The sequence below is a fragment of the Drosophila subpulchrella genome, chromosome 2R (genome assembly GCF_014743375.2).
Source record: "Drosophila subpulchrella strain 33 F10 #4 breed RU33 chromosome 2R, RU_Dsub_v1.1 Primary Assembly, whole genome shotgun sequence".
Lineage (NCBI taxonomy): Eukaryota > Metazoa > Arthropoda > Insecta > Diptera > Drosophilidae > Drosophila > Drosophila subpulchrella.
The window spans coordinates 4,796,923-4,822,861 of NC_050611.1; the positions used below are offsets into that span (position 1 = coordinate 4,796,923).

General features: G+C 40.8%; 5 protein-coding genes across 10 annotated transcripts; 2 read left to right on the plus strand and 3 right to left on the minus strand.

Moving 5' to 3' along the window:
* Positions 1-690: 690 nt before the first annotated feature.
* On the minus strand, positions 691-6,073 carry LOC119552147 (23 kDa integral membrane protein). Of its 2 annotated transcripts, none has more exons than XM_037861944.1 (6): positions 5,947-6,073; positions 4,257-4,368; positions 1,840-2,031; positions 1,614-1,775; positions 1,360-1,554; positions 691-1,029 (listed from the first exon to the last, which is right to left on the minus strand). In XM_037861944.1, the coding sequence occupies exons 2-6, from the start codon at positions 4,314-4,316 to the stop codon at positions 958-960; spliced, it is 681 nt and encodes a 226-aa protein (XP_037717872.1). In that variant the 5' UTR covers positions 4,317-4,368; positions 5,947-6,073; the 3' UTR covers positions 691-957. The 2 variants fall into 2 exon arrangements, with proteins under 2 accessions (XP_037717872.1, XP_037717873.1); XM_037861945.1 differs by having other exon boundaries at positions 4,257-4,362; positions 5,947-5,964.
* Positions 4,420-5,874, minus strand: LOC119552143. The gene is made up of 2 exons (XM_037861939.1): positions 5,673-5,874; positions 4,420-5,604 (listed from the first exon to the last, which is right to left on the minus strand). The coding sequence occupies exon 2, from the start codon at positions 5,593-5,595 to the stop codon at positions 4,876-4,878; it is 720 nt and encodes a 239-aa protein (XP_037717867.1). The 5' UTR covers positions 5,596-5,604; positions 5,673-5,874; the 3' UTR covers positions 4,420-4,875.
* Positions 6,074-9,822: 3,749 nt separating the features above from the next.
* Positions 9,823-12,564, minus strand: LOC119551605 (G protein pathway suppressor 2). Of its 3 annotated transcripts, none has more exons than XM_037861009.1 (5): positions 11,854-12,564; positions 11,692-11,791; positions 10,843-10,893; positions 10,283-10,746; positions 9,823-10,175 (listed from the first exon to the last, which is right to left on the minus strand). In XM_037861009.1, exons 1-5 carry the CDS (start codon positions 12,280-12,282, stop codon positions 9,984-9,986), a joined length of 1,236 nt encoding a protein of 411 aa, XP_037716937.1. In that variant the 5' UTR covers positions 12,283-12,564; the 3' UTR covers positions 9,823-9,983. The 3 variants fall into 3 exon arrangements, with proteins under 3 accessions (XP_037716937.1, XP_037716936.1, XP_037716938.1); XM_037861008.1 differs by having other exon boundaries at positions 9,823-10,187; XM_037861010.1 differs by lacking the exon at positions 10,843-10,893 and having other exon boundaries at positions 9,823-10,187.
* A 666-nt stretch (positions 12,565-13,230) lies between these two features.
* LOC119549133 (rap1 GTPase-GDP dissociation stimulator 1) lies at positions 13,231-25,307 on the plus strand. 2 transcript variants are annotated; one of them, XM_037856904.1, is made up of 4 exons: positions 13,231-13,369; positions 22,549-23,454; positions 23,513-23,899; positions 23,962-25,307. In XM_037856904.1, the coding sequence occupies exons 1-4, from the start codon at positions 13,363-13,365 to the stop codon at positions 24,564-24,566; spliced, it is 1,905 nt and encodes a 634-aa protein (XP_037712832.1). In that variant the 5' UTR covers positions 13,231-13,362; the 3' UTR covers positions 24,567-25,307. The 2 variants fall into 2 exon arrangements, with proteins under 2 accessions (XP_037712832.1, XP_037712831.1); XM_037856903.1 differs by lacking the exon at positions 13,231-13,369 and adding an exon at positions 15,722-15,864.
* On the plus strand, positions 13,233-18,606 carry LOC119549135 (dnaJ homolog subfamily B member 12). 2 transcript variants are annotated; one of them, XM_037856907.1, is made up of 4 exons: positions 13,233-13,369; positions 17,340-18,093; positions 18,157-18,323; positions 18,382-18,606. In XM_037856907.1, the coding sequence occupies exons 1-4, from the start codon at positions 13,363-13,365 to the stop codon at positions 18,540-18,542; spliced, it is 1,089 nt and encodes a 362-aa protein (XP_037712835.1). In that variant the 5' UTR covers positions 13,233-13,362; the 3' UTR covers positions 18,543-18,606. The 2 variants fall into 2 exon arrangements, with proteins under 2 accessions (XP_037712835.1, XP_037712834.1); XM_037856906.1 differs by lacking the exon at positions 13,233-13,369 and having other exon boundaries at positions 17,179-18,093.
* Positions 25,308-25,939: the final 632 nt, after the last annotated feature.

The following is a 25,939-nucleotide window of genomic DNA, read 5'->3' on the forward strand; positions in this document are numbered from 1 at the left end:
AAATTCAATTTCAGTGCGTTTGTTCTCAAATAAGATGAATCACTTGGAATATCAACACCTTCCTGCCTTTCACACCTTTCCCTTATCAATCGGAAAAAATTTGGTTTGTCCGCTGATTCATAAGTAACCGTACTTGGCCGTTTCCCCGTGAGTCCCCGGTCTTATCGCATAGATTTATTTACTATCAATCGAATAATAAACATTTTACCGAGTGCACTCCAAGCGTAACTCCAACGCCCCGATTTAGATTTTGATAATTAATGGGGGTTTTTAGGGGAGAATAATATCCCTTTGACATTGGACAATGCCCATATTCCCTTTACAGATAAAATATGTACCAGGTACATTGTACCTGTTTGAATAAAGATAAGATTGCTTATAAGCCCTATAATCTTCTGATAGGTTAGTTCTACAGAATTATGTCAATAGCGGCAATGATTGATAAGTTCGGCAATCTAGTTCTATGTTGTTCATTTTGCCAAACTCTATTTTTACCTTGTACTTGTAGAGTAAAAAATTATCGAGATAAGCTGAAGTTACACCGCCTATGTAGGTAAATATATTAGTTTTTAGGCAAGGTTTAATTCTTAATATATGTTTTGGGTTTTTCTTCAATTCTTAATCTTTTGCTTCATTACAATACCATTACCAGATATTATTATCACATCTATGAATTAAACATTATACTCATATATAATAAATTTCTCAGTTTATTGCAATCTCTAGGAGTATAAATTATTTTGTACAGTTAAAAATATTAGCACAATCAATATAACTCTCAACTAACGATCTTACAAAAAGGATTATCTCGAATTCGTAATGGGATTTTCTGCTAAAACTTGAGATTATGTAAATTTTAATGGCCATCTGTATCAGGTGATATATTCGTAAAATTGGGCAACATAATTCGTACTTTCGGTTTCGTTAAAATTAGTAAAAGGCTCTCCTATCCAGAGATTAATAGTCCGCACGACGTCGGTAGTTTCGAATGCTATTCGCCAAGCAACAGGCAAACACGAAGCCCACAAACTGGAAGAAAATAAAGTATTTTGGATAAGATTGGGATAATATATCTTAAAATAAATAACTCCAGCTTAAATAAAAACTGAAGTTCCAACAATACAACTTATTGGTTTTAATTTCCGACTGATAATATTAAGCGCAGTAAATTCCATGCTTTAAATTTATGATCAGTTTAAGGTTTAAGCCAGCATAAGCAGGATTTCATTTTTGAAAGAAATTTGTTGTGTGTCTGTAGCTCTAATTTATTGTGTTTGTGGCGGCAGAGAGTATAGTATCCCATGGGATCACTGCTTCTAGTGGTGAGTACTGGCTTAAATGGTACACTTAAAAACTTACTTCAATGGCGGCAATGACCAGGCCAGAGTATTTAATGATTTCGCTGTTCCCGTCCCAGAAATCGACGAAGGCGTCTTTGCAGCCCCTCTTGTAAACGGTCCCCTGGCTGCAGTTGTTTGTGTTATCGCAGCAGGACGCAGGGAATTTTCCTTGGAAGGAGTAGTCGCTGTAGTTATTGCGACCACAGCATTTCATCTAAAGGGTCCAAAAGTTTGTTGAGAATAAAATATAACCTTATAATCACGGGTACTTACGCTGATCTGAAGCGCGTCCATGTAGTCGGAACGACGGGTGCGATGGGCCCAAGCCTTCTCCACCACATCACCCATGATTTTCAATAACTGGTCCTTCTGCACCCATATGTAGATAACCAAGGCCAGTTGGCCAATCATTAGGACAAACAGCAGAATCGAATACTGATATAAATAATATAACCAGGTAAGTAAGGGGAAATAACCTTAAGCATGACAAGTACTCTACCGTCATGGACATGCAGTAAGATTCCCGAATGGCACCGCAGCAGCCGAACCAGGAAATCAGCAGGATGATGGTGCCCAGGATAATCATCGTGACGGGCACCTGCTGGGTTCGCAGGGCTTCCGCAAAATCATCGATGTTGTGGACTTTGCTGAACAGCAGACCTCCAAAAACGATCAGCAAGATGCCGCATATCTGAGAAAGATCATATTATAAGTTATATTAGTTATATTATAACATATAGCCACGAAGTCAAAACCATATCAGCATTATAACATACTACCTTAAAGACCAAATTAATAGATTTATAATTTTTAAAAACTAAAACAAAATCATATAAAAGAATAAGATTAATTAATTGCAAAAATTGAAAACAAAATTGTTAGATTATAAAATGTTAGAAACAATTTCACAATCCCTATCAGTAAACTATTCACCCAGATAAATGCTTGTTGGGATTACCCTGATCTTTTTATTTTCTCCTAAAAGCTTTTAGACGATAAAAAGTCCATGCCTTGCATTAGAAAAAGAATAACTAACCATTTCATGGGACGTTTGTGTACCACAACTTTGGTTTAAGACAAACGATCACCTGTACAGAAGTGCAATTACATTCCTATCACTTGTTATTTACCTTGTGATTATTTGTTATAAAATTGGCTTGCCAATTTGCATGCCTATCAAAGGCTTATCTCTTATCAATCCGCTCAATTTTGTTAATTAAGATTAGATGTAACAGTCCATGGCAATCTACGATAAATATCAAAAACAAATTTACTTTGGCTTTGATTTTTATCGCCCTACGTCATCCTCTATTTATTAGATAAGAAGCGTCCAATTAATCCATAATTAATAAGAGTTCTCCTAATAACAGCATGACTAAGTCGCTGAGTTCAGCAGTTCATTGGATCAGATCAAGAGAGAGCGAAATTGCGACATTAGTCTAATTATAATAATAACCACTCCACCCACCCGTCTGGTATTTCTAGAACTAGATCCGTTTGACAACCCCCACCAAACAGTGGAAAATTGAGTTCAAGTGTACTGTCAAACGTCCCCCGTTTCCATGATTTGCGTGTGTAGAATACGGTTCAGTAGTTTCCTAGTTTTGGCTCGTCTCTTAATGGGAGCAAGTTCAAATTTAATTGAGTCAACTATTTTTGGGTGAACCCCTCTGTAATGCTATTACACAACTCTTACATTGAGCATTGTCAGACGGTGTGGGAGAGCTTTTTCCTACAGAGAAAACATTTTTGTTTTCATTTTTGTTTTTAAACTTTAGATCAGACGTTCACCAGAAAAACTAACCTATCCTAATATTCTGTCTGTCAAAATTGGTCTTCCTCATCAAAAACTATTTGTATTTAAACTTTAGTTTAAATGTTTTGTTGGGCATACGACATTGAAAGGACTAATGGTACATATGCGTTACTCAAGAATTCGCGTCGTATGAAGTTGTAAGTCGTTAGTTTCATAAGGTTGATGTTTTTCGCCGTGTAGAGAATGACATCCATGGTGGCGTGACGCCAGTAACGTTGGGCCTCCGACGCAGTCCAATCACACCTGCAAATCAGGGCCTTAAACTGGTTGGCCAAGTACAGTTTCTCCCGCCGGTGCAGCGACTTTGGGGCAGTTAGTTACATAGAAGTTGCAAAACAAAATCGAAATGCCACTGCTGACTGGCGTTCCAACGATTGTTTGTTTGCCGTTTGAAACCAGTTAACCTCGAGCGGATGCCTTCTAATGAGAATCATGTTTTTGGGGTTCGGATATGCGAACTCTGTTGAACCGAACCAATCTAAACTCGTTTTCAGTCACCAAAATAAACAAAATACGTAGTAGGTATACACAAATTTATACAGAATTTTTTGGTAACCGCTACGTCACTGAGGTAGCCCAATTTTAATAACAGGTTTGGCATACTGGATGATCTCACACTCTGCCCCCACATTCAATTTACAGTCCGTTTCGTAAGCGAAAAATAAAAGTGGTATTTTGGGTTTAATTCAAAAAAAAATTTAGTACTGAATAATTACTATGGAAAGTTCTACAAAACAGGGATAAACTAAAAAAATAATTATCAACCCTCTTGTAAAAAAAAAAATAATAATAGCAATAGGTTCAAAGAACTGAAAACTTATAAATATTATAATAGGTAATACAAGAAAATAATAGTTTTAAAAATCTATAAGATCCAACAAAAACATTCAACGAGCCCCTTTTACTGTTTTAAAATGTACTACTGTTAACCAGTTTGTAGGCCTCGGTTTTCTCAAAAAAATAACCAAAAAACTAAATTTAAGGAAAACCAGTTTAAACCGTACCAAAGTTATGATATTATGGCGAGCCCAAATGACTGAGGAAACTGGGCTTGGCCGATGGCGCTTGTAATTGATATAATCTTGGTGTATGGTACTTACCGAACACAGCAAATTGAATATAAATAGGATATATTTAACCATGGAGATTCCGCAGCTCATTTTGTTTGAGTTTTGTCGGAGATTGCTGGTGAAGGTGGAGAAACAACTGCAACTGATCGTTGGGGGGAATGAAATAAGAATGGAATTGAGAAATTCAGAAACGTAAAGTCAAGTATATTGTCGTTTTATTTGGGAAACATGCACGCACACGAACAACACACACAGGCACACGCACTGATGGTAAAAACAACATGTTGTTTATTTAAACATTTAGAAAAAATGCTAGCGCTGCGGCTTTACTGGATGTGGAAATTAGCACACGATCACGTACCGCCTGGGCATCGATTGTCGTTTGTTTCGTTGGTTAAGTGGCCAGCTAGTCCTATAACTAATGTACTTTTGAGACTGCGTTGTGTAAATGTTCTTAATTGCGGTTTAAATGTCTTTAAGGCGAAGTGAAGAGTTGCCTCTTAGGCAATCATAGATCAAGCTTGTTATAACCACAAGGCAGTGAAAAAGGCACATTAAGTCGAGGTTGGGCGCAGCTAGCCGTAGAACTAAGTTAGTGGTAGGGATCTAGCCCTGTAACTAAGTAAGTGGCATGGACGGGAGATCGGGATCAGCGCACTAGCTCCGGCAGCAGTTTCTCCTTGGGCAGCAGGCGCTGCTTAAGTTCGTTGTAGCGACGCCAGATGTAGGGATAGCCGGAGGCCCAGGACAGCCAGGCCTCCTTCTCGGCGGTGGTCTGCTCCACCTTCTTCAGGTGTTGGTAGTACTTGCCGTTCCGCTTCACCCCGGAGGCGGCATCCTGGGCGAATTTGGCGAAGCGCAGCTTGAGCAGCGTCTCGGAGACGTCGAACAGGCGATTGCCCCTGGGCGGATGGACCAGGCACAGCTGGCAGACGACAAAGTCCTGCCCCTTGGGGGATTTCAGGGGCAGGAAGGTGGCCTCGCGACCAATGAGGCACTGCTGCAGCCAGGAGTAGCCGTTGGCGTTGACCCGAACGCCCGGCAGCTTCACGGGCAGCAGGCGCTTGCGGCTGGTGAAGATTGGGATGAGGGGCTTGTGCTGGATCATCAGCAGGGTGTCCTGCTCCTGCTGCTTGACCCCGGCGATGCGGCCCGTGTGCATCACACGCTCGCTGATCAGGCGCTCCGGGATGTGGGAGGGCTGCTTGAACTGGCGCACCAGGTAGGCCGGCTTGCGCTTCACATAGGCCACCGCCAGCAGGAGGGCCGAGGTGCCGTAGATGACCAGTTCGCTGCCGCGAGTGTCCCGCTCCAGGAAGTTACATAAGTCCTGGTACTTGGACCGCACTAAATCCTTGGCCGCCTCCATTGTGGGAAACTGGAAATTGTTCGCTAGTTAGGCTCTGTACGGGTTATGTGCCGCTGATCTGGCCGATCTCACTTTACCACTCGATTGTTGGCCTAATCTATATGTAAGTCCCTGCTAATGTGGCTAATTTCGTCGCTGATTCGGCCTTTTCTCGGCCACAATTCTGTTTTTCAACTGAACGAACAGACTTTGACATTTGCCTACAGTGCGAGCGGGATGACTAGTGTAGGCGAGATCGCACTTTCCCCGCTTTGCAACACTGTCTTGGCTCCCTCTCTCTCTGTCTCTGCACACTGTTTGCTGTCACACACACAAGCACACGCTGTTTGAAAACAAAACCCACACACACACCTTGAATTTTCCGCTTGTTTTTTGTATTTGCTGAATGAATTTACGCGCGCTCCGCTTTACGAACCGCTCGTAATGCTAACTGAATGCTAACTGAACGCCGAGATCGGTCAAAAGCTGCGCCATGGCCACGGCAGCCTCAACTCAGCTCAACCGCCTGTTGCTTCGCACTCACACACACACACTTGATTCGTTTTGTTTTGGTTTCGCTTCGCCTCCCCCCTTTGCCCTGCCCCACCCCCCAGCCAACGGTAATTGCACTAACTTGTTTTTCCCGCTCTCTTCGCTGTTTCAAATCGCGCTGAGTAAACCCTTTGTTTATTTATGCAAATTTTCTGCGGTCGATACTTGGTTTAAAATATTCAAATAAGTTTGCAATTTGCATGCTACTTGGTTGGAAAATATTCAAATGGGATGCAACGGTTAAAACAGGTTTCTTTTTAAATTAAAAGTAATTTTTCAAAAATCGAAAGTTACTTAACCCCTAAATATTAAAATACACAAGTATGATTTGAAATCATAGAAAAACAAAAAGTAAAAATTAAAAAATATTTTTCAAAAATGTAGTTACTTAATCAATAAATATTAAAATAGAACGGCTTATAATATAAACAAATAAAAAAATTTGATTTAAAAAATTTAAAAACAAAAAGTAATTTATACTAAAATTTTAATATTCTATGAAATCATAAAAAGAACAATTTGATCTTAAAAAAGTTAAGGTTGCCTTATTATTATATTAAAATTTATTTATCTTATCAATCATATCATAAAAGCTGGGACCGTAATCATTAAGAGTTTTATTTTAAAACTCAAAAAATAATCATTATTGTTGATCAAAAAAATAAAACTCAGAAATAATCATTATTTTTGAGTTTTATAATAAAAATTAAAAATAATCATGAACGAAAACTAAATCTCAAAAACATACATCTAAAATAGATTTACATTTAAAACCAACCGGAAATGTCTGTTTAAGTCTGTTAAGTCATACTAAAAACATATTTGCCACGTGCCACGAACATTTTAAAGAAAAAACCTGAGACCAACAAAGGGCTTCAATTGCCAAGATGTGGGAAAACCAAATATATTTCCTTCAAACATGCAAACATTACAACAAAAACAAACGCTGAAATTCTTATAGAAAATGTGTATATTCAAAAATACCATGGAAAAATATTCAATTTTTTGGAAAACACATATAATATAATGATCATTCTCTTTTCGCTACTTTATTTCTTTTTTGTCTAGACCGTTAAACCTCTAATGCGTAATAGAAAAAACCCAATGGTAATACTTAATATTCTAAAATTTCGAATCACAGAAGCTTGACTGTTACGCTGCAACCGCAAAACTTTCGATGCGATTTCCAGTGCAACTGGCGAACGTGTTTTGCGGTTTTGGGCCAGTCGTGGGCGGATTTTCATGAAAGTTACGCGGAGCCTAAGCCAACCAGTTTGGCCCGATGAGCTCCCAGTAGCCTATAGCCACCCTACTATGGCTTCGGCATGGCTTCCGTTTTTAATTACCAGACAGAAGGGCATTGTAATTGTCTGTAGCTTTTCCTTGACACACTAGCAACAATAACAACAGCAGAAACTGGTTTACAGCTTACGTAATCCAATGAAAACGTGGCTTGGAAGCGTTATTATTTTTGGATTTGGAGAGCAGAACGCCACCAACTGTCGCACCCGCTGACATTCCTAATTAACAAGTGTGCTCCCCGCAATTAACCTCACGTTGTTCCGTATTTATGTAAATGTATTTCCACAGCAACCAGCGCACGAAGAGAAATATCTGTATCTGAATTAGTCAAGATGGAATTTGTTAGATCTCATTTTTGATTATATACATTTCATATACCAACGTTAAGTTATAGTATTACTCATAACTATAAAACCAACAACAAATTCTGCCAAGTTCCTCATTCATTTCCAAATCAGTAAGTTGATCTTCAGGCACGAAATCTTGATTGCGCATAACTTGTACATAAATCACGCGTTATTTCAGTTAATGAACAAACATTTAAGAAATTGTGTAGGTACATATTAAAAATACCAGGAAATACAATTTTGTTATAGTTTTTGCTTTGTGTTATAGGATAAATGGTTATTATCCGAAACGATTTAAGATATTATTTATTAAAATAAAGTTTAGCAAAAACTTTGGTTTAATGGATGAAACTCTTTTATCAGAATATCTGAAATTCACTGCACAATTTTATAACTTACACTCCAAAATGAGTATCATCTATTCAAGATGATAAACACAAATGTGGCTTCAAAATTGTAATATATCTACAAAATGAATAGGGAATTTTTTCCCTGTGTTGAGTTTCCAATTATTGACAAAACAGAATCAATTATGAATCATTTGTGTGCTTTTCTGGTTAGCTTCCTATCTAGCAAATATTTTTTTGTAAATTACGAATTACTGTTAAATACAGAATGACTTAAGTGAGATTGCCTCTCAAGGGGAGGGCAATTATCCGCTGGGAAAGGCTTGGGATCGGGATTGGGAGAACAACATGCGTTACACTCGAGCAATTTCGTAAATAGGCATACTACAAATCCCACATGGAATCTTTGTGTTCCCATGGGTGCTGGCGATCCGATTAGCATCTATAGAACCTATTGTACACAGAAAATAAAAGGATTTACAGGTTGCTGAAGTACTAAAAACATGCGATGAAATTCGAATTCTTCAGTTTACTATTATTTCCAGCAACAAAATTTTAAATTTCATCAGAATTATCGAATTTAATTAATTAGTTAGTAATTGAATTATTTAGTTATTAGTACTTAAAATTGGTTTTTTCAAATATATATGAATATGTGCGGTACCAATTTTATATAAATTGGATTGGTTTAAATTGGTCATAGCTGCAGATTTAATTGACCCCCAAACTACGTTCAATTAATTTTCTATTTAATTATAAAATTTTTGATTAGCATTAAAATTTGTAATATAAATTAGTCATTAGCTTAATATTTTTCCATTAACAAAAGTTTTGCCAAAAATAGTGTTTTTTTTCATTGAATTCGAAAGTAATGAATTGTTTTCCATTGGCATTATCTTTTTTTAAATATCATTATATTTTTAAAAAGTATTGCAATATTTCATTAGTATTACTTTTTTCAAAGTAATGAATTGATTTTTTATTGTAATTAAATTTTCAAAAAGTAATGCATTTCTTTTTTATTAGCGTTAATTTGTCAAAAGTAATTAAATAATTAGCATCACATTTTCAAAATTATTGAAAAAGTAATGATAATGCTTCAAGACACAACACTGATGAATATATACCGATTTAAAAAATTCTCTGAGTCACAGAATGCTTATAAATTATAAAGACTTTTATTCTGCGTGTAAAAGAGGTTTTGCAGCTGACCAAACAAAAAGTTTTAAATTCATTTAATATAAACACACATTTTCAGACACTCGTAAGAAGAAATTTATATTAAAAGTACTGAGCTAATCGTTATTTTTCCCGCCTCGGGATATTAATTCCAAGTGGAATTCATTATAATGAATATCATGTAGGCTCCGGTAAACGTTAGCAAAGAAATGTAACTTATAGTCTTTTAAAAGGTTAATAGCACCATATTTTACAGAAAACCTTTAAAGCAAGCAAAGATAAATGCAGAATAACAAATGGTTCATACATTGTTAAAGCTTTTTACCTAGTCTATTCATCAAGAGCTTCCGCGTTGGTAATGTTTTTTCTATTAAATCGATCTTCTCGTTGTGGCTAATAATTCATGGTCAATATAATTGTCGTGTTGTAAATTCAAACCGATTCTCTACGTTTTTTTACTATACTAAGCTTACCACAGATTATGCCAACCCATGAACACCAGTCAATATCAAATCTCAGTATTGTATTATCGATTGGAAAATAGGGACGCCATAGTTGTGTGTTTTATTTCGTGTATGCGACTCCACGAGGGAAGCGTAGTCAGTATAATGTCCATTTAAAATCGTAAGTATATCAGTGAGTGAGTTCCGTAGCGCCAACAGGGCTAAACCCTCAGCCGGGGCTAGTACAATCGTCGCGTGTAGTGCATCTGCTGGCCAGGAGGCGGCTGAGCGGACCCGGAAACGGATCCGGTCGGGGCTCCCGGCTGTCCAGGCAGCATCGCCAACTGTTGCCGAGCCAGCTGCTGTTCGTGAGCGGATCCACCTCGACCAGGGGCATAGCCCTGTGTGATGCTGCCCGCCGTCTTGGGATTCTGTGGAGGAAACTGATCAGATGTCAGTTAGTAAGTTTTAAAGATGGGATTGGTCATCCCTGAATGTAAACTATTTTCTATTGACCACCCCTACTTTAGAGACCCACCTGGCTGCTGCTTATCTGCAACACGTTGGTGTGCATGGAAAGTTCGCTGAGCAGCGGCTTGAAGATAACGCCCTCCGACAGCAGATGCGGTGGTGGTGGGATGTGGCTCGGCGGCTGGCCGTCGTGCTTCACCTCGATGTGGTAGCGGTCGGGCAGCTTCTCCATGGTCACCTGCGGCTGGGTGGCCTTCACCGAGATGCTGCCGCCGGACTGGGCCACCAAGTCGGCCTGCGAAATGGCCGGCTGGTCGAGGTTAATGTGAAGCACTTGCATCGGCTGCGCTTGGGGCGGAGCCTTGGGCGACTGTGAGTCCGGTGGCTTGCTGACCGTGGCGCTGGGCAGATCCACATGGTAGGCCTGACGCAAGGGAAGATTGTAGTTGTAGATGGAGTGCTGCGTCGTCGGCGGAGGGGCGGTGGTCTGGTAGAAGACCGTTCCCGTGCCCGGATACTGCGCCGTGGTCTCTGGAAGAGAGGGAAAGCGGGGGTTCATTGGGGAGTCTTGGCTGCGATCTGTCCGGCGAAGGATCTCGGGCTTGGTATTGCGAGTGAGGTGCTTACTGTTCCATGATAATCTAGCATAGTCCGCGGCACGACGGTAGTCATCGTGTTCTGCGAATCGATCGTAAACAAATAACGAAATGAACATAAGTTGTGTGCCTGTGTTGTTAGCGGTTAGTGTGCGCAGTCAAATGAGTTTCTCATGAGCGGGACGGGGTGTTAGCGGGCAGTTAATTAAGTACATTGAAAGCTCCGCAGAGCAGATCAACCGGTGATGTATATAATTGTAAATTGTAAAAGTAGTGATTGTTGACAGTTGGATTTCAATAACTCAAAAGCAATTATAAAAACATTCACTTACTATTATTAAGCAAGGTATTAAAAATGATCTAATAAGATCAAAAACATACATTAAATTGTAATATTCAAATGTAAAAGACTGAACAGATTTGAAATTAACAAAATAAAAGTAATAAACTTCAGTAATTTGGAAAAATCTAATCTTTCGCGATTTATGTAAGCTTGAAGCAATAAATGAGATAAGCACGCTAATCGAAGTATGATAAACGTATACTATCTAACATAATACCACATATTACATTTAATCATTGATGATTACTTGACTCCTGAGTTTATGGTTAAAAATCTAATAACATGATCGAGTTATGGACGACCAAAATGGGATTTTTGAGTGTGGTGTTTAAAAAACAAATAGTTTCAAATTAACTAGTTTTCTAATAGTTGCCAGCATATGCTCTCATTCAATTCAGAAAACCTCGAGTAGGTTAGAGTTAAAGAAATCCAACAGGAAGTGCGTATTTCTGTAAGGTATTTTCGACTGTGTGCCTTTGGCAGCGTTCACTGTACTGGTGGCCCTCGGGCCACATCGTCGACCTCCTCCTGGCTTACTCTGCTGGGCGTAGCTGGCGGCGCTCTTGTAGTAGGCCTGCTGCTGACTCGGTGGCGAGGGACTCCGGCCACGTTTCCCCGACTGTCCGCCGGGAGGGGGCTGGTTTTTGGAAGAGAAGTGGTGTATTAGAAACGGAAACCCAAAAACGACGCATAACAGACCTTTTGCATCAGCGGATGGTGCTGGTGTTGGAGGCGAAGGGGCGGCAGGAAGACCGGGCCACTCGCCGCCTGCTGGATGGCGAACAGCTCGTTCTCCTTGGCCATCTTCTTCCGTGTTTCATCCTCGTTGAGTACCTTCTTCAGCTGGACGGTGAGCTGGTGCTTCTGACTGTGCAGATCGGCCAGCTGCTCGTCCAGCCGTGTGATCTGGCCTCGTGTGTCGTCCAGGGCCGCCTGGTTCTGGCGCTCCACCTCCTCGCGCTCCCTGCGCAATCGCTGCTCCTCGCACTGTGTCTCGAACTCCTCCTGGCGCCTCTGACGGTCCGCCACGATGAAGCCCTTCAGGGCTCCGCGCAGCTTCTCCGCCCGCTCGGCCTTCGCCGCCTGGGCGGCCGCGTTGCTGTTGTTCACCGCTGATGCTGGCGGCATCTTTGTGCTATGCTTAGTTATCTTGCCAATTTTATAAGCGTTTGTGGACGGCCGGGCAATCGCGACTGTTCGGCCGAGGGGCTCCCCAAAGGTGGAATGATGTGCTTCTGGCGACGGGCGTGAAATCAGGTGGACACCGCTCCGGCTAACTCTGGGTCTTGGCGGGCGTCGTGGGGATCACTACGAAGGCTCGGCGGCGTGCTGCGCTTGGCTTTTTTGTAAATTTCAGCACGGTTTTTTGTGGTAAACAATTTGTTGGGATGTACCGACCAGTGTTGCCACCTATCGACAGTAAAGTGCAGCCAGCTCTAGCTATAAAAAAGCTGAATTTTATACCATGTGTAGTGGTATTTATTAGTTGTCATATGCATATAAAATATGCATTTTAATTTAAAAAATTACCAAGGTTTTTCTTTCTTTTTAAATTTTTGCATTTGATACATCCATCAAAATAATGGTTAATTGCATATATTCATGAAAAGGGATGCATTTGAAACTTCAAAATACACTTCCTAACTTGGTTTTACAGAAAATAATGCGTGCAGTGACTCTTATTTAATGCGCAGATGCTATTTATTTGTAATAAAATAAATAGATAACCCTGATTTTTAGCTAAAACAGCTCATCAGTATTTAACTATACATGACATCATGACTTTAAGGAATATCCAATGAACCATATTGTAAACTTATATTTATTTAAATAAGAAAATAAACAAGAAACCTATGTGGTATTTCCCGAAAAAGATGTGGTATTTATTTTGGTATTTATTTTCAGGCCGGGAGGTATTTCCCATCGATATCCACGCGGTCACACTAGTTGTAGCGGGTGAACGTGCGGACGCGAATCGGAAAATACGGAAAAGACGGAAAAGCGGATATTACGGAAGTTGTACGGAGACGCGACTGGAAAGAAAAGCCGTGAAATGTGTTCAGTTCTTGCGAGCAGCAGTTATTAGCCCATCAGCAGTGTTGACCAGTTAACCAGTGATAAAACGTGCCTGAAAACGCGACGCAGAACAAATAGCGAAACCGAGAAACGGAAGAAGCAGCAGCGGAATAATCAACAAAGGCGGCAAACATGGCGAGTGAGTAATATCAGGGCATTTCTCCGCTCCAAAAGCACCCAAATACCAAATATTACATACAACAGACTCCGGTTTCCATTTTCCATCGCATAAACAAATGCAACTCATGCGAGTCATTCTGTGTGTGTGTGTGTCCATGTCTGCATTTTATGGATGCAGTGCAGCATTTACGAACTGCGAAGACTTCAAAATCGCTGCCAGGTGCTCGAAAACGTCTGCGGGGGGTGGGGTTGGGAGTTATTCCGGCGAAGGGGGTTCATATTCATACCTAGACGAGATTCTTTGCCGAAGACATGTGAGAAAAATCAATATTTACGCTGCTCCCATGCACAGTGGGCCCACCACGATCGGATTAGGCAGATGCAGATGATGCCCGGCCAGAAGGGTCACCACTTCCCAATCAGAAATACCGCTTTTTATCCTTTAATGGCCCCGGCAATTCTGGCGGGAATTAAGTGTGGCTGAGACACCGGCCACCACCGTTTTGGTAAAAAACCATCCACCCAAGCCACCCACTCCACCGCAGGATTGCGGGGGGCGGTGGCAGGGGCAGCCGGGAGCAGCAGTGCCGACGCATTAATAAATGAGAATATGCCTCCTGCGAGGTGCCAGGTTCACCCGTGCGTCTCAACACCCTTCCCACAGAACTCACAATTCGTTTTATCCCCCCGGGGGGTGATATAACAAACAAAACGCAAAGAAAACGCACAGGAAAAAATGATTTGGACTTTAAATTCTATATTAAAAATGTATTTACCATTTCAATACATTTAGAAATATCTAAAAACTGTTTTTGTCGATCCTAAGAATAGGGTAAAATAACATGGCTTTCATGCTGATTTTTAATATTCACGTTTCAAAACAACATTATAAACTTATTACGTTTGCTTGAAACTGTCGTATTTGAATCTAGCTGTATTACTTGATCCCAAAAATAGCATACAAATCCTATTATGCCATATTTTTGAGAGGAAATGTAGCATTCATGTTAGTTTTCTAACACTTACATTTCAAAAGAACATTACAAAATGATTACACTTGTTTAAAAATGTCGAGAGTGAAATGATGAAACACCATTTAAGAGTCTGGGACACAAAGTTAGTCAGCACAGGCATACAACTGATCCCAAATGATCCCAAAAATAGCATAAAAAGCCTATTATGCAATATTTTTGAAAGGAAATGTAGCATTCATGTTAGTTTTCTAACACTTACGTTTCAAAAGAACATTATAAAATAATCAAACTTTTTAAAATTGTCGCGAGTGAAATCTAAAACACCATTTATGAGTCTGGGACGCAAAGTTAGTCAGCACAGTCATACAAATGATTCATTCTTAACTTTTATTTTTGGATTCTACACTTAAATCTTGTTTCTTGGCGATCCAAATTTCTATAAATTATAACTTTAAGCTGCCATTCCCAAAAATTGAGATAAAATTAATTGTAAACTCATTAAAAGTTGTTTAAAAATGTGCTTGTGCCTCCGAAAAAGATTTTAGTGCATTTAATCTAAATCTGACCATTAAAAGACTCCTGCTGTTTGTAGACAATTTATATTAAAAGCCGCAAAAAGGTTGCTTTTCACTACATTCCATTTCCAAGCATAGAACATTAAATTACAATGTTATTAAAAAGATAATGCAAATTATGCACTAGCTATTTTGACACGAATTCAAGAACATTTGTATAATGTTTTACTTAAACCATGGTATGTTTACATCTAAATTCACTACATTTCATTTCCAAGGATAGAACATTAAATTACAATGTTATTAAAAAGATAATGCAAATTATGCACTAGCTATTTTGACACGAATTCAAGAACATTTGTATAATGTTTTACTTAAACCATGGTATGTTTACATCTATATATGTATACATAGGTTTTGTATATTTAGGTCAGTCACCGATGAGAATTGCTGAACGTAAACAAGTCTCTAAACTTCTCAGTTTTCAACTGTCATTGCATTGGATCAACACATAAAGACACACCGCTCACGGACTGTACTGTTTGCATACCCTTTCCCGAGGGGGAACCTGTGCAGAGCGACAACAAACAGCTCTTGAACGTGCTGGCAATCCCGGCCTTAGGAACTTCCCCCTTTCAGGAGCGGTGGTGCATCCCAGGCCCCACTCCACTCTATCCCTCGCTTGCCCACGTAACCCACCAGCTGCGCTCAACGTAGCGAGACCCATCGCCACACTGAAAACAATCAAACATTTTTTATTTCCTGCAATGGGATAGTACACGCTTTTATGACCCTATTCAGGAGTACGATGAACCCAGATGTTAAGTACTATAAAAGCCAAAGATACAAATTCTTCAAACATAGTAGTCTGGGTTTCTAAACTCTCGTTAGTTCATCATTACTAATATTCGAAAGCAGCAAAGTACAACTAACTCTCTATAAATATTATATTTGGTAATACCTTACTGTGTGATATATTGAAATGTTCTGGAAGACCGTTAAATCCTACCTTTATGGGCCAGCAGGTGATGTATAAGATCAAATATCCTAACTTACAGCGATGGTTTTTCATATGATATAATACCATATTATCAGAAATTCCTACAATAAGTTTTGGCATCAGAATTATATAATTTCTTTATAAGTTCTTGAAAGTTTCTGCTCTGTGCAGCTCCCAGCTGCGGGCTGTTTGCCAAGTCCTCCCCGTGGCTCAGTCACTTTGGACTTTAATTGGTCCTTTGTGACTGCATTCTGTCGACGCTTTCGCCCGGCTTCTTCGACACGATTTGACTGTCGTCCTTGCGGCCATGGCTTCCATCAACCCCAAAAAGCCCAGATTCTGATAAGGCCCGATATCAGTGGCCCAAACAGGCAGCTTCTGTAGCTGCCTCTTTATTGTTATTATTATTATTTTGGGCTTTTTTCATTCGTTCCACGCAGCTTACCCAGATTAGCTGGCTGTTATTGTACATAGTTTACCCTGGATAGAATTTATTGCCCTTTTCCACCTCCTTTTTTGGTTATTCTGGCGACGTTGCTTCATTTGCTCTGCGATTCGTGATTTCCCTTCCAAATCCCCATCCCCATCTCCATCCCTTCCACTCGCTTTATTCTTTTTACTGCTAATAAGATTTTGGCCCTCCTAATGGCCTTGAGAAGATGAAACTTTGGGGGTGGCGAGCTCTGTTTTAATTGAGTTCGTGCCCTATTCAAATTGGCATAGAAATTAATTTCAATTAACTTTCGAGTCTTTTCGAGAAGGTTATGTCCCCATGACAAGTTGTGAAGCATACTTCTTCGGGCCAGAAGTGTGCTGCCTTTTAAGGGGGAATCCCCCATTGACAGAACTTTTCAACTTGCTTTAAGTGGCCTTTCAACTGAACAACTTGTGTGCAAAATTTCAGTTTATCTGCTGGGAATTTAAAACGAAAGCAAATAAAATGGGCAATCCGTTTATAGCTTATTCAGTTACGAGTTCAGAATAAAAGTATTATGCAATATGATAAGTTGACTAGTCTGCAAAGAAATTCGGGATATATTATATATGTACATATATGATTATATTTACCGAAACCTTGTATTTGCATATAATGTTTGGAATACGATTGTACAAAATCCGAAATCCTTACCTTGTTCATATTAATGTCGTTATATGCATAATTCACTTATATACGGAATGTTTGAAATTCTTCTTACGAAATACATAATACGATTATATAAGAACTCCCGAAATATAATAACTACCTTCTGTTGTTTATACAATCCGAAGTTAGTTTACTTTTCCCAAGTGTTCAAAATGGGGTGAAAATAGTATAAACAAAATTTGAATTTAAGTTTGTGGCTGTCACAGTACACTCGAACAAACAATCACTAATGTTTGATACCACTTTGGTCACCACTGTATTGTATTGTTCCCAAAACAACCAACCAAAATTAAAAGTTTGCAAACGAACAAAGAAAAACGAATACTTTTTGTCTACTCACGCTGCTGGGATGAAAGGAGGAAAAAGGATGCCGGAACCGAAGAAGGATGCCTCGACAGTGGAAATCCCTCAGCCAAGGAGGCAGTGCGTCGACCAAGTGGTGAGTGACCTGTGCCTGGGCGACTACGAGCAGGCTCTGCGGCGGATCAACGAGGGATTGGAGGGTGAGCACGAGGAGATCCTGGCCCTGCTGGAGCTGAAGAACATCGTGGTGCGACTGCGCCTGAAGGGCGAGGCCCAAAGGACAATTGGACCCACCCGCCAGTCGGACGCCATGCCACACGGATTCACCCTCGAGATGCTGGACGTGGTGCAGAAGGTGCTGCGTTGCCGCAACCACTACGAGGTGCTGCGCGTCTCGCACCACGCCACCTACTCGGAGGTGAAGCGGGCCTACCACAAGTTGGCCCTGCGCCTGCATCCCGACAAGAACCGATCCCCCGGCGCCGAGAAGGCCTTCCGGCGGATCAGCGAGGCGGCGGACTGCCTCACGGATTGCCAGAAGCGGATTGAGTACAATATAGCAACGGCAGTGGGCGACTGCAATCACTCGGAGCACGAGGATTACGAGGCTGGATGGGAAAACGCTGGCGAGGATCAGGCCGCCTCCCATCGAAGACCCTACCAGGCAGCCAATCAGCGGATGCCCCAGCGGCAGTCACTCTACCAAACCGAGCAACTCGTCATTGGAGTGGTGGCTGCTCTGGTTTTCCTCTTCATCACCATGCACTATATAGCAGCCGCACCCGTCTACAGTTTCAAACCAACCAGGTGAGTTCTGGGATCAATCGGGTGCTGAGGCCACCATCAAATACCAAGCCCCATCTTCTTCAGAACCCACAGTTTTCGTCGCCTCAGTCAGACGAATCATATAGCCTACTATATGAACCCGAAGAATCTGGAGAAATACACCGAGCAGCAGTTGGCCAAGCTGGAAATAGAAATCGAGGAGGTATACATATCGGATCTCAAGCAGAACTGCAAGCAAGAGCGAAGTTTGCGTGAGTTTGGTCAGAATTCTGCGGAGTACCAGGGATCTTAAATGACTCTTCCTTTCAGGGGAAACGCTGCTTCTCAGGGCGAGGCAGGGAAATAACCAGAAGCTGCTTCAGCATGTCAGCCAGATGCCCACTCCCGCCTGCCAGGCGCTGCTCCAGCTGGGAAAGTCTGGACACAATCCACTGCTGCTGGAGAATCGCTCTTCGAGGGAGGAACACTAGGCGGATGGATTTTTAGACAAGTTTTTAAAGTGCTACACATAAGGACTAGTTTGTTGTGAAAATAAAGGAATAGTTTCTAAAATTGTAAAAGGTTGTTTAGATTAGAACTATCTTCCATGCACTTTTTTCATATGTATCAAAATATTATTTCCGATTTTCGGTTTTCGTTTTAGATTTCTATGGTTAAAATTATATGAGCTTACTGCTTAAATTTGATTTTATTCCCGTCCCAATCGCAAACCCATTAATATTTACGACCTTTTCCTTACATCACCTAGTTGGCCATGCAAAAAATATTCATTACTTTGAGTTCCATGGTTCCCATGACTCCCATTTTCGGTGCCAAGCCTCTGGCTCTTACTTAACCCACTTTTGCCAAAACTTTTTTTTTGTGGCAGCAGGCCCAAAAAGCGACAATACAACTGAGACCGACATCTACAACACAAATTGCACATGAATTAAACATGCAACAACAATAAGTTTTGCACTAGTTTCTCTCATTTTTGTGCCGTTTGCTATTTTTGTATGTGGCCAAAGTCGGTGAATCGTTTAATGGAGAAAACAAAATACCACAGCGACTGGAAATAAAACGCAGGCCAAAGTCCCCATCCCAAACCGACCGAAAATAAGGAAAATACGAAAATAAAATAAGCAATTGCCCCAGAAATTCAAGCGAATAAATGCCTCAAACGAAGTTCGCTTCCGCAACGAAAAGCTAACGAACTTGCCACGGATTGGATGGATTGATGGTTGGATGGATGGCTGGATGGATGGACGAATGGCATACTCTGAATACCAACGAGTGCCAGTTACCAAAGCAAATATTCGGAGGAGGCACGCAAAAGGCGGCGAGGCAGCAACCGAGACGCATTAAAGGAGCTCCTCCTGCCAGCAGCTCCGATGGACGGAAGTGACGCTACCACTGCCACTGCCACTGCACCTGTCCTCTCCTGCATCCTTTAGCCCTCGCCCTCGTCAACCTGCCACTCCGACGGACGACGCGACTCTGCCACCTGTCCAATTGCATTCAGTCAGCTGCGGCGGGACAAACAAATGCAACAATTCCCCTTTACCTGAATATGCAGATGCATCCTATACACATTTACCCTAGGTTCCCTTGGGTTCTAAGGGTATATGGAAACCTACAGCGTACAAGCTGGCATAAATAATTCACACTACGATGGTGAAAAAAATATTACTCTGCGATAAAGTATCATTATCTACCTACTTGCATATCATATAAAAATATGGTAAAATATCCCTCATATATCTTTAGTTCTTCAATAGTAGCGTTTAAGATTTTGCAGATAACCATTTTTTATATCAAAAAATTCTTTAACATAACCTTTTAAAAAAGATTTTAAGTAAAAGCCCAAAAAAAATGAACCCTGTATACGTACAGATGAGAAAACATTGGTTATCATTATTTTAATTTGATATTTGACTTTATATCCCACTTGTATCTTTCGTTCTTCAATAGTAGCGTTTAAGATTTTGTAGATATTTTTTTTTAGAAAAAAAACTTCTCTGACATAACCTTTTAAAAAAGATTTTAAGTAAAAGCCCAAAAAATATAAACCCTGGATACGTACAGATGTGAAAACATTGGTTTTCATTAATGAAATTTGATATTTGATTTAATATCCCACTGTATCTTTAGTTCTTCAATAGTGGAGTTAAAGATTTTGTAGATAATAATTTTTTAGATCAAAAACTTCTAACATAACCTTTTAAAAAAGATTTTAAGTAAAAACACAAAAAAAAAATGGACACTGTTTACGTATAGATGTGAAAGCATTGTTTCTTAATAATTAAATTTTTAACGATATTATAAAACATCATAGAATCTACAGACTTCTATGGTAAAAAGATTAACCCATCCGTTATTCATTGAAATTGAAAGCTCACACATTTAACCTAAAAGACGATAATTTAAAAAATTAAAAAAAAGTAAATTATTTGCATTAGAAAGAAGAAGTGTTCTTAAGAAATGGATTAAAATATGATACATATATATAATAATGACAATAGTATCTTAATAACAACATGGTATCTCAAAGTCGCAACGCTTAATCGCTCAGTTTCCACTTGTATTCTCTATATTAATATTATGGTATCTCAAAGTCGAAACACTCGATCCCCGAGTTTCCACTTGTATTCTCTCGAGTTGGGGTTACATTTCTAAGTGCAACTTGTCTGCGAGTTAGTTCGCCGTTGTTGCTATTGCTCTTGTGCAGGTTGTTTTGCCTGCTGCTGTTGCAAGTTGCAACCTTTGTTGCTGTTTCTATGCCAAATCGTGGATAATGCCGCCACCGCTGATGATGTGGATGATGATGATGATGATGACGAATGATGGTTGCCGCCCTGTTGAAGGGTTCTTTTTGCTTTTTGTTTCACTTATTCATTATTTATGCTCCACAAAGTTTGTTGAAATGCCAGCCCCCGTCCACTCGATGTGGCTGTTGCCACCAACTGTCGCCAGTTGTCGAGTGCCGGAGTCTGGTCCTTGCCCTTCGTCCTTCGTCCTGCTGGAGAGCCTTATCGGAATGTATTTTTCAGCATGTGTGCTTGGCGGCAAAAAGGGTCTGTCTGAAATAATAATATTGTGATAACGTTGGCCATAACAAGGCGACTCTAGGTCCCTGGCTTAAAGCAGAAGATAAAAAATGTAAATTAAAGTCAAATGATTGGATTTACCTTTGTTGGACAGAAAAAGGAATAGAAATTGTATACAAATGGTATTTTACTTAAGTCACAGGTGATAACCCAATTTCTTATGCAATACATTTTAAGTGAGACCTAAATACAAAGTATTTGTGTTACTTGATTGAATAAGTATTCAAAACCTTCTGTATTTTCCGCGGCGTGTTTAACTTTCATCATTACAATACATTAAATCCCGATTGTTTTTCCGTTTTTCTTTTCATTTGTCCATGGACAGGACTTATGTAAATCGTCGCCCATTCTGGTTCCTTTTATAAACCTAGCCATCTGTTTGGAAGGAAAATGAACCTTTAATGTGGCACACGCTTTGCGAGTTTTCTTGAGCATTTCCACAATGTAAATCCTAATGATTCAAAGACGAATCGAACTACAGATGCAAAAGCACGAAAAACCTTTCTATTCTCAAAATAAAGAAAGTAATTTTTTTCTGCCACGACGCGGACCCAAAAACTGGCTTTGAGACCATTTGTCTTGAGTCCGTCCAGCCAACGACGATAATCGAAATTGGCAATCAATTTTGCGGTTCTCAACAGTGACAGCGGAGAGAAAGGAGGTGGATTGCGTGTTCCTTTAAACGGAACGGTTTAGAATACATATCTATAAATTGTTCTTATAAATTAGGCTTCAGAGTGGTGGGACCTATGATGAGTATTTATTACTAAACTATTTTCAAAACATAAAAATATAAATAATACAAATATAAATATAATATAAAGTTAGGCAACTTTTAGTAATATGTTAATTTTTTAATTTTTCTTTCCTATATGTTTATATTACTTATTTTAGTAATATGTTAATTTTTTAATTTTTTTCCTATAAATTGGGGTGTTTAAAAGTTTGTTTATTAAAAAATAGCTTAAAAACTGCACAAACACATTCTAAAGACAAGACCTTAATTTACAAGACCTTGTCGAATCCTTTATTTTCTAATAACTTTTTAATGGGTTGTCCGATTTGAACAATTTTTGCCTTGTAGATGGATATTGGTTATGAAAACAAAATCTCATTTAGACTTTTACAAAATCTTTTCGAGATCTCAGTGTCGGACGGACAGGCGGACATGGCTAGTGTTCCAATTCAAGAATGTATATACTTTTCGGAAACGATCCTTTCTATCTGTTACATACTTTCCGACGAATCTAATATACCCTTTAACTCCAGAAGTAATGGGTGTAAACGCGGATATTCTCAGTTAGCCAACGATATAGATTCGAGAAAAGCAGTAACCCTCAATAGTACCAACAAACTAGTAACCATTACCAATGATTTCTTTTCTCCCCAGCCGAAATCGACGAGCTCATCGAGAAGCTAAAGACGACCAGCGTTAGTCCAGCGAACACCACAGATCTACTCTGCGAGATCTCGGCCACGAAGGACCCCAAACTGTTCGACAAGCATGAGCTGGCGGATTGCTTCCTGGGCCTGACCAAGTGCGATGATACCAATGTGCGCAAGGAGGCGGCCAAGTGCATCGCGGAGATCACCAAGTCAGAGGTGCAGCGCAAGAAGTTCACCAAGCGCGACATAATCGCCGCCTTTCTCGAGTGCCTGCGTCACGTGCCGACGCCCGATGGCAGCATGGAGCTGCCCATACAGATATGTCGTGCTCTGGGGAACATCTGCTACTTGAACGACGAGGCCAGGGATCTCATTCTGGAGCTGGAGGGCGATGCTGTCCTGCTGCGTCTACTGGACATCGCCACCATCGAGGACGAGGCCAATGCGGCGCAGTTCATCAAGGTGCGAGGTGGCTTGCTGTCCAACTATCTGCTTGGCGGCGAGGGCCTGGCCAAGCGGGCCATGGAGCTGGGCGTGATGAAGAAGCTGCAGGGCATCATCGATTCCGGAGCGGCCAATGTGGAACAGCACGAGGATTTGCTGCTGAACACGCTTCCTTTGCTTAGCATACTCACCGAGAACGTGGCAGATCTGAACTTTGATTCCTCACTGAACATCCAACTTTCGCGCATTTTGGCCGCTTCCACAAATCCCGATCTGGCCGAGATGTGCCTGGAGCTGCTGCACTACCAGGCGGAGAGCGATGAGGTCAAGCTGATTCTGGCCAAGGACGGCCTGTGCGAAACCATCTACAACCTGCTGGAGAAGTACAAGACTCTGGCCAGCACAAGTGAGGCCAGGGCGCTAATGAAGCTCGCCTGCGAGCTCATCGTATTAATTCTCACCGGTGGTAGGTTTCTATATAGCTTTATAAACAACAGTAACTGATTAACTCATGATTGTTCCAGACGAATCAATGCACTATCTGTATACGACCCCCCTGCTGAAGAACATGGTCGACTGGCTGGACTCGACTGACATTGATCTACTGACCACCGGCGTGCTGGCCCTGGGCAACTTTGCGCGCACCGATAGCCACTGCATCTACTTTGTGGAGCAGCAGACCATGAACAAGCTGCTCGAGGTTTTAGCCAAAAATAACGGCGTCAAGGACGATGTGCGTCTGCAGCATGCTCTCCTCTCCGCTTTGCGCAACCTGGTTATCCCGAAGCCGAACAAGAACGCCGTGATCCAGGCGGGCCTGGTGCAGACCATCTTGCCGATGTTGGAGATTCATCAGCCACCAGTCGTCTTCAAGCTGCTGGGCACGCTTCGCATGACGGTCGACGGGCAGGGTGAGTAGTGGCAAAAACCGCACGCGATCCGCCTCTTTAGCAACATCTGTTTTTTTTTCCAGAGAAACTCGCTTTGGAGCTGCTGAAGAACAAGACGCTGATCGAGCAGCTGGTGCACTGGAGCAAATCATCCGACTATGCGGGCGTCACCGGGGAGTCGCTGCGCCTCATGGCCTGGCTTATTAAGCACGCCTACCTCAGCAAGATCGCCTACGCCCTGCCGCGCAAGGGCGACGCACCCGCCGAACAGATTGCCGACAGGATTCCGCTCACCCAGGACTACGACCGCAGTAGCCTGAGCGAGTTCCTCGCCAACGAGGGCACCGTGGAGGCCATGGTCAGCATGCTCACTGCCCAGCATCTGGTGATGCAGAACGAAGCGCTGATTGCCCTGTGCATCCTGTCCGTGGTCTACCTGTCGCAGGCGAACGAGGCGGCGCAGGCTCAGCGGCTGCAGGACGAGCTGGTCAAGTGCGAGGTGGGCAAGAAGCTGGCCGAGCTCATCAGCAAGTCGTCGGACACCATGACCAAGGAGATAGTCGAGAACCTCCAGAACTGCGTCAACCTCCTCAAGTCTTCCGAGCAGCTGGTGGCGCATCTGGAGCAGCACAACATCAACGAGCTGCTGAAGTCTATACCCATTCTCACCGAATACTGCACCTTGTAAGGGAAACGGGGGCGTGGCATTGCATTTATCCCAGCACCGCAGGTTGCCTCACAGTAGGATGGGTCGATTTGTATGGTTGCAGAAAAGCACAAACACCTTAGGGGCGAACAATTATCTTTGGACAATGCTTTGCTATTTCTCTCTAGCTACTGCAGGTCGAAAGCAAGAAGGCTTTGTTTTATAAACCAAAAGAAACCCCGGTACTTGTGTAGGTCTAAAATCGTAACTTTTAACTTATAGAGCAATTTTTATTGAATTGTAAAAACTCTGGAGATTCAGAACACTAATGTTGTATTATCCAAAATTGCCAAAGATAACGTTTCGCTCCTATTGTTCCGTGTTTTTTAAAAATCAACCCACCCTTACCCACACACAACACACACTCAAAACCGGAGGAAATAGTAGTTTTCACCCCAGAGCAACGATTCAGATGTAGACTTGACTGTAGTTTGGTAAGACGAACGTGCAGACCCAGAAATTAAGCACACTTCATCACGCGAACACGAGATGAGCGGAATGTATTTTTTAGACGCAAGCGTATTTTGACTGCATTTATGAGGAGGATCCGATAGAGAGGGGGTAGAACCACAAATCGTATAAATATTTATAATATACATTACATATACGTATAAATATAATTATATTAATAATTTAGCATATTAATCTTTTCTGTTACATGATTTTTAAGAGCACAATAACAACAAATCGTGGTGATATCGCTAAATATATTTAATAAATGTATTTTACGTATTGTACTTATAATTTTTAATCGAACCCTTTTAAACCGTTGCTGGCACACACCAAAAACGAAACGATAACCAATCATTTAAGCGCACAATGTAATTTAGGTATTTTAATTGGTGCACAGACACACACACATTGCAAACATCATCTATTTATTGTACAACTCAGCATTTTAAACATTAACAAAACTGCAACTCAGTAACAATCAGCAATCCGAAAATAGTTGAAACTCAGTAATGCAAGTACGCAAGTTTTACAAAGCTACAAATTTTACCAATTATTAAATACGATGTACTAATGTTTGGTCACTAAAAACTATTAATTAAAAGAGCACAATTCAAGAGAGATGGTGTTAATATATAAAACGTTGAAACACCCACACATACACGCGTACACACCAGAAAACATATTTATGAACTCTAAAAACAATAATGTACATTTAATAATTCAAATAAAATTTGAAATGCATGAGAAATAAGAAAAAAACGAATAGAGGTGTTTGAATTTTTTGTACGATGGCGCCAAAGGCATTCTGTTATCGATAAGTCGATAGGAGGATTAGAGATGAACTGCCTAAGGAAACCATAATAATTCAAATTTTAAGAAAATAAAAATTGTGCTTAAAAATA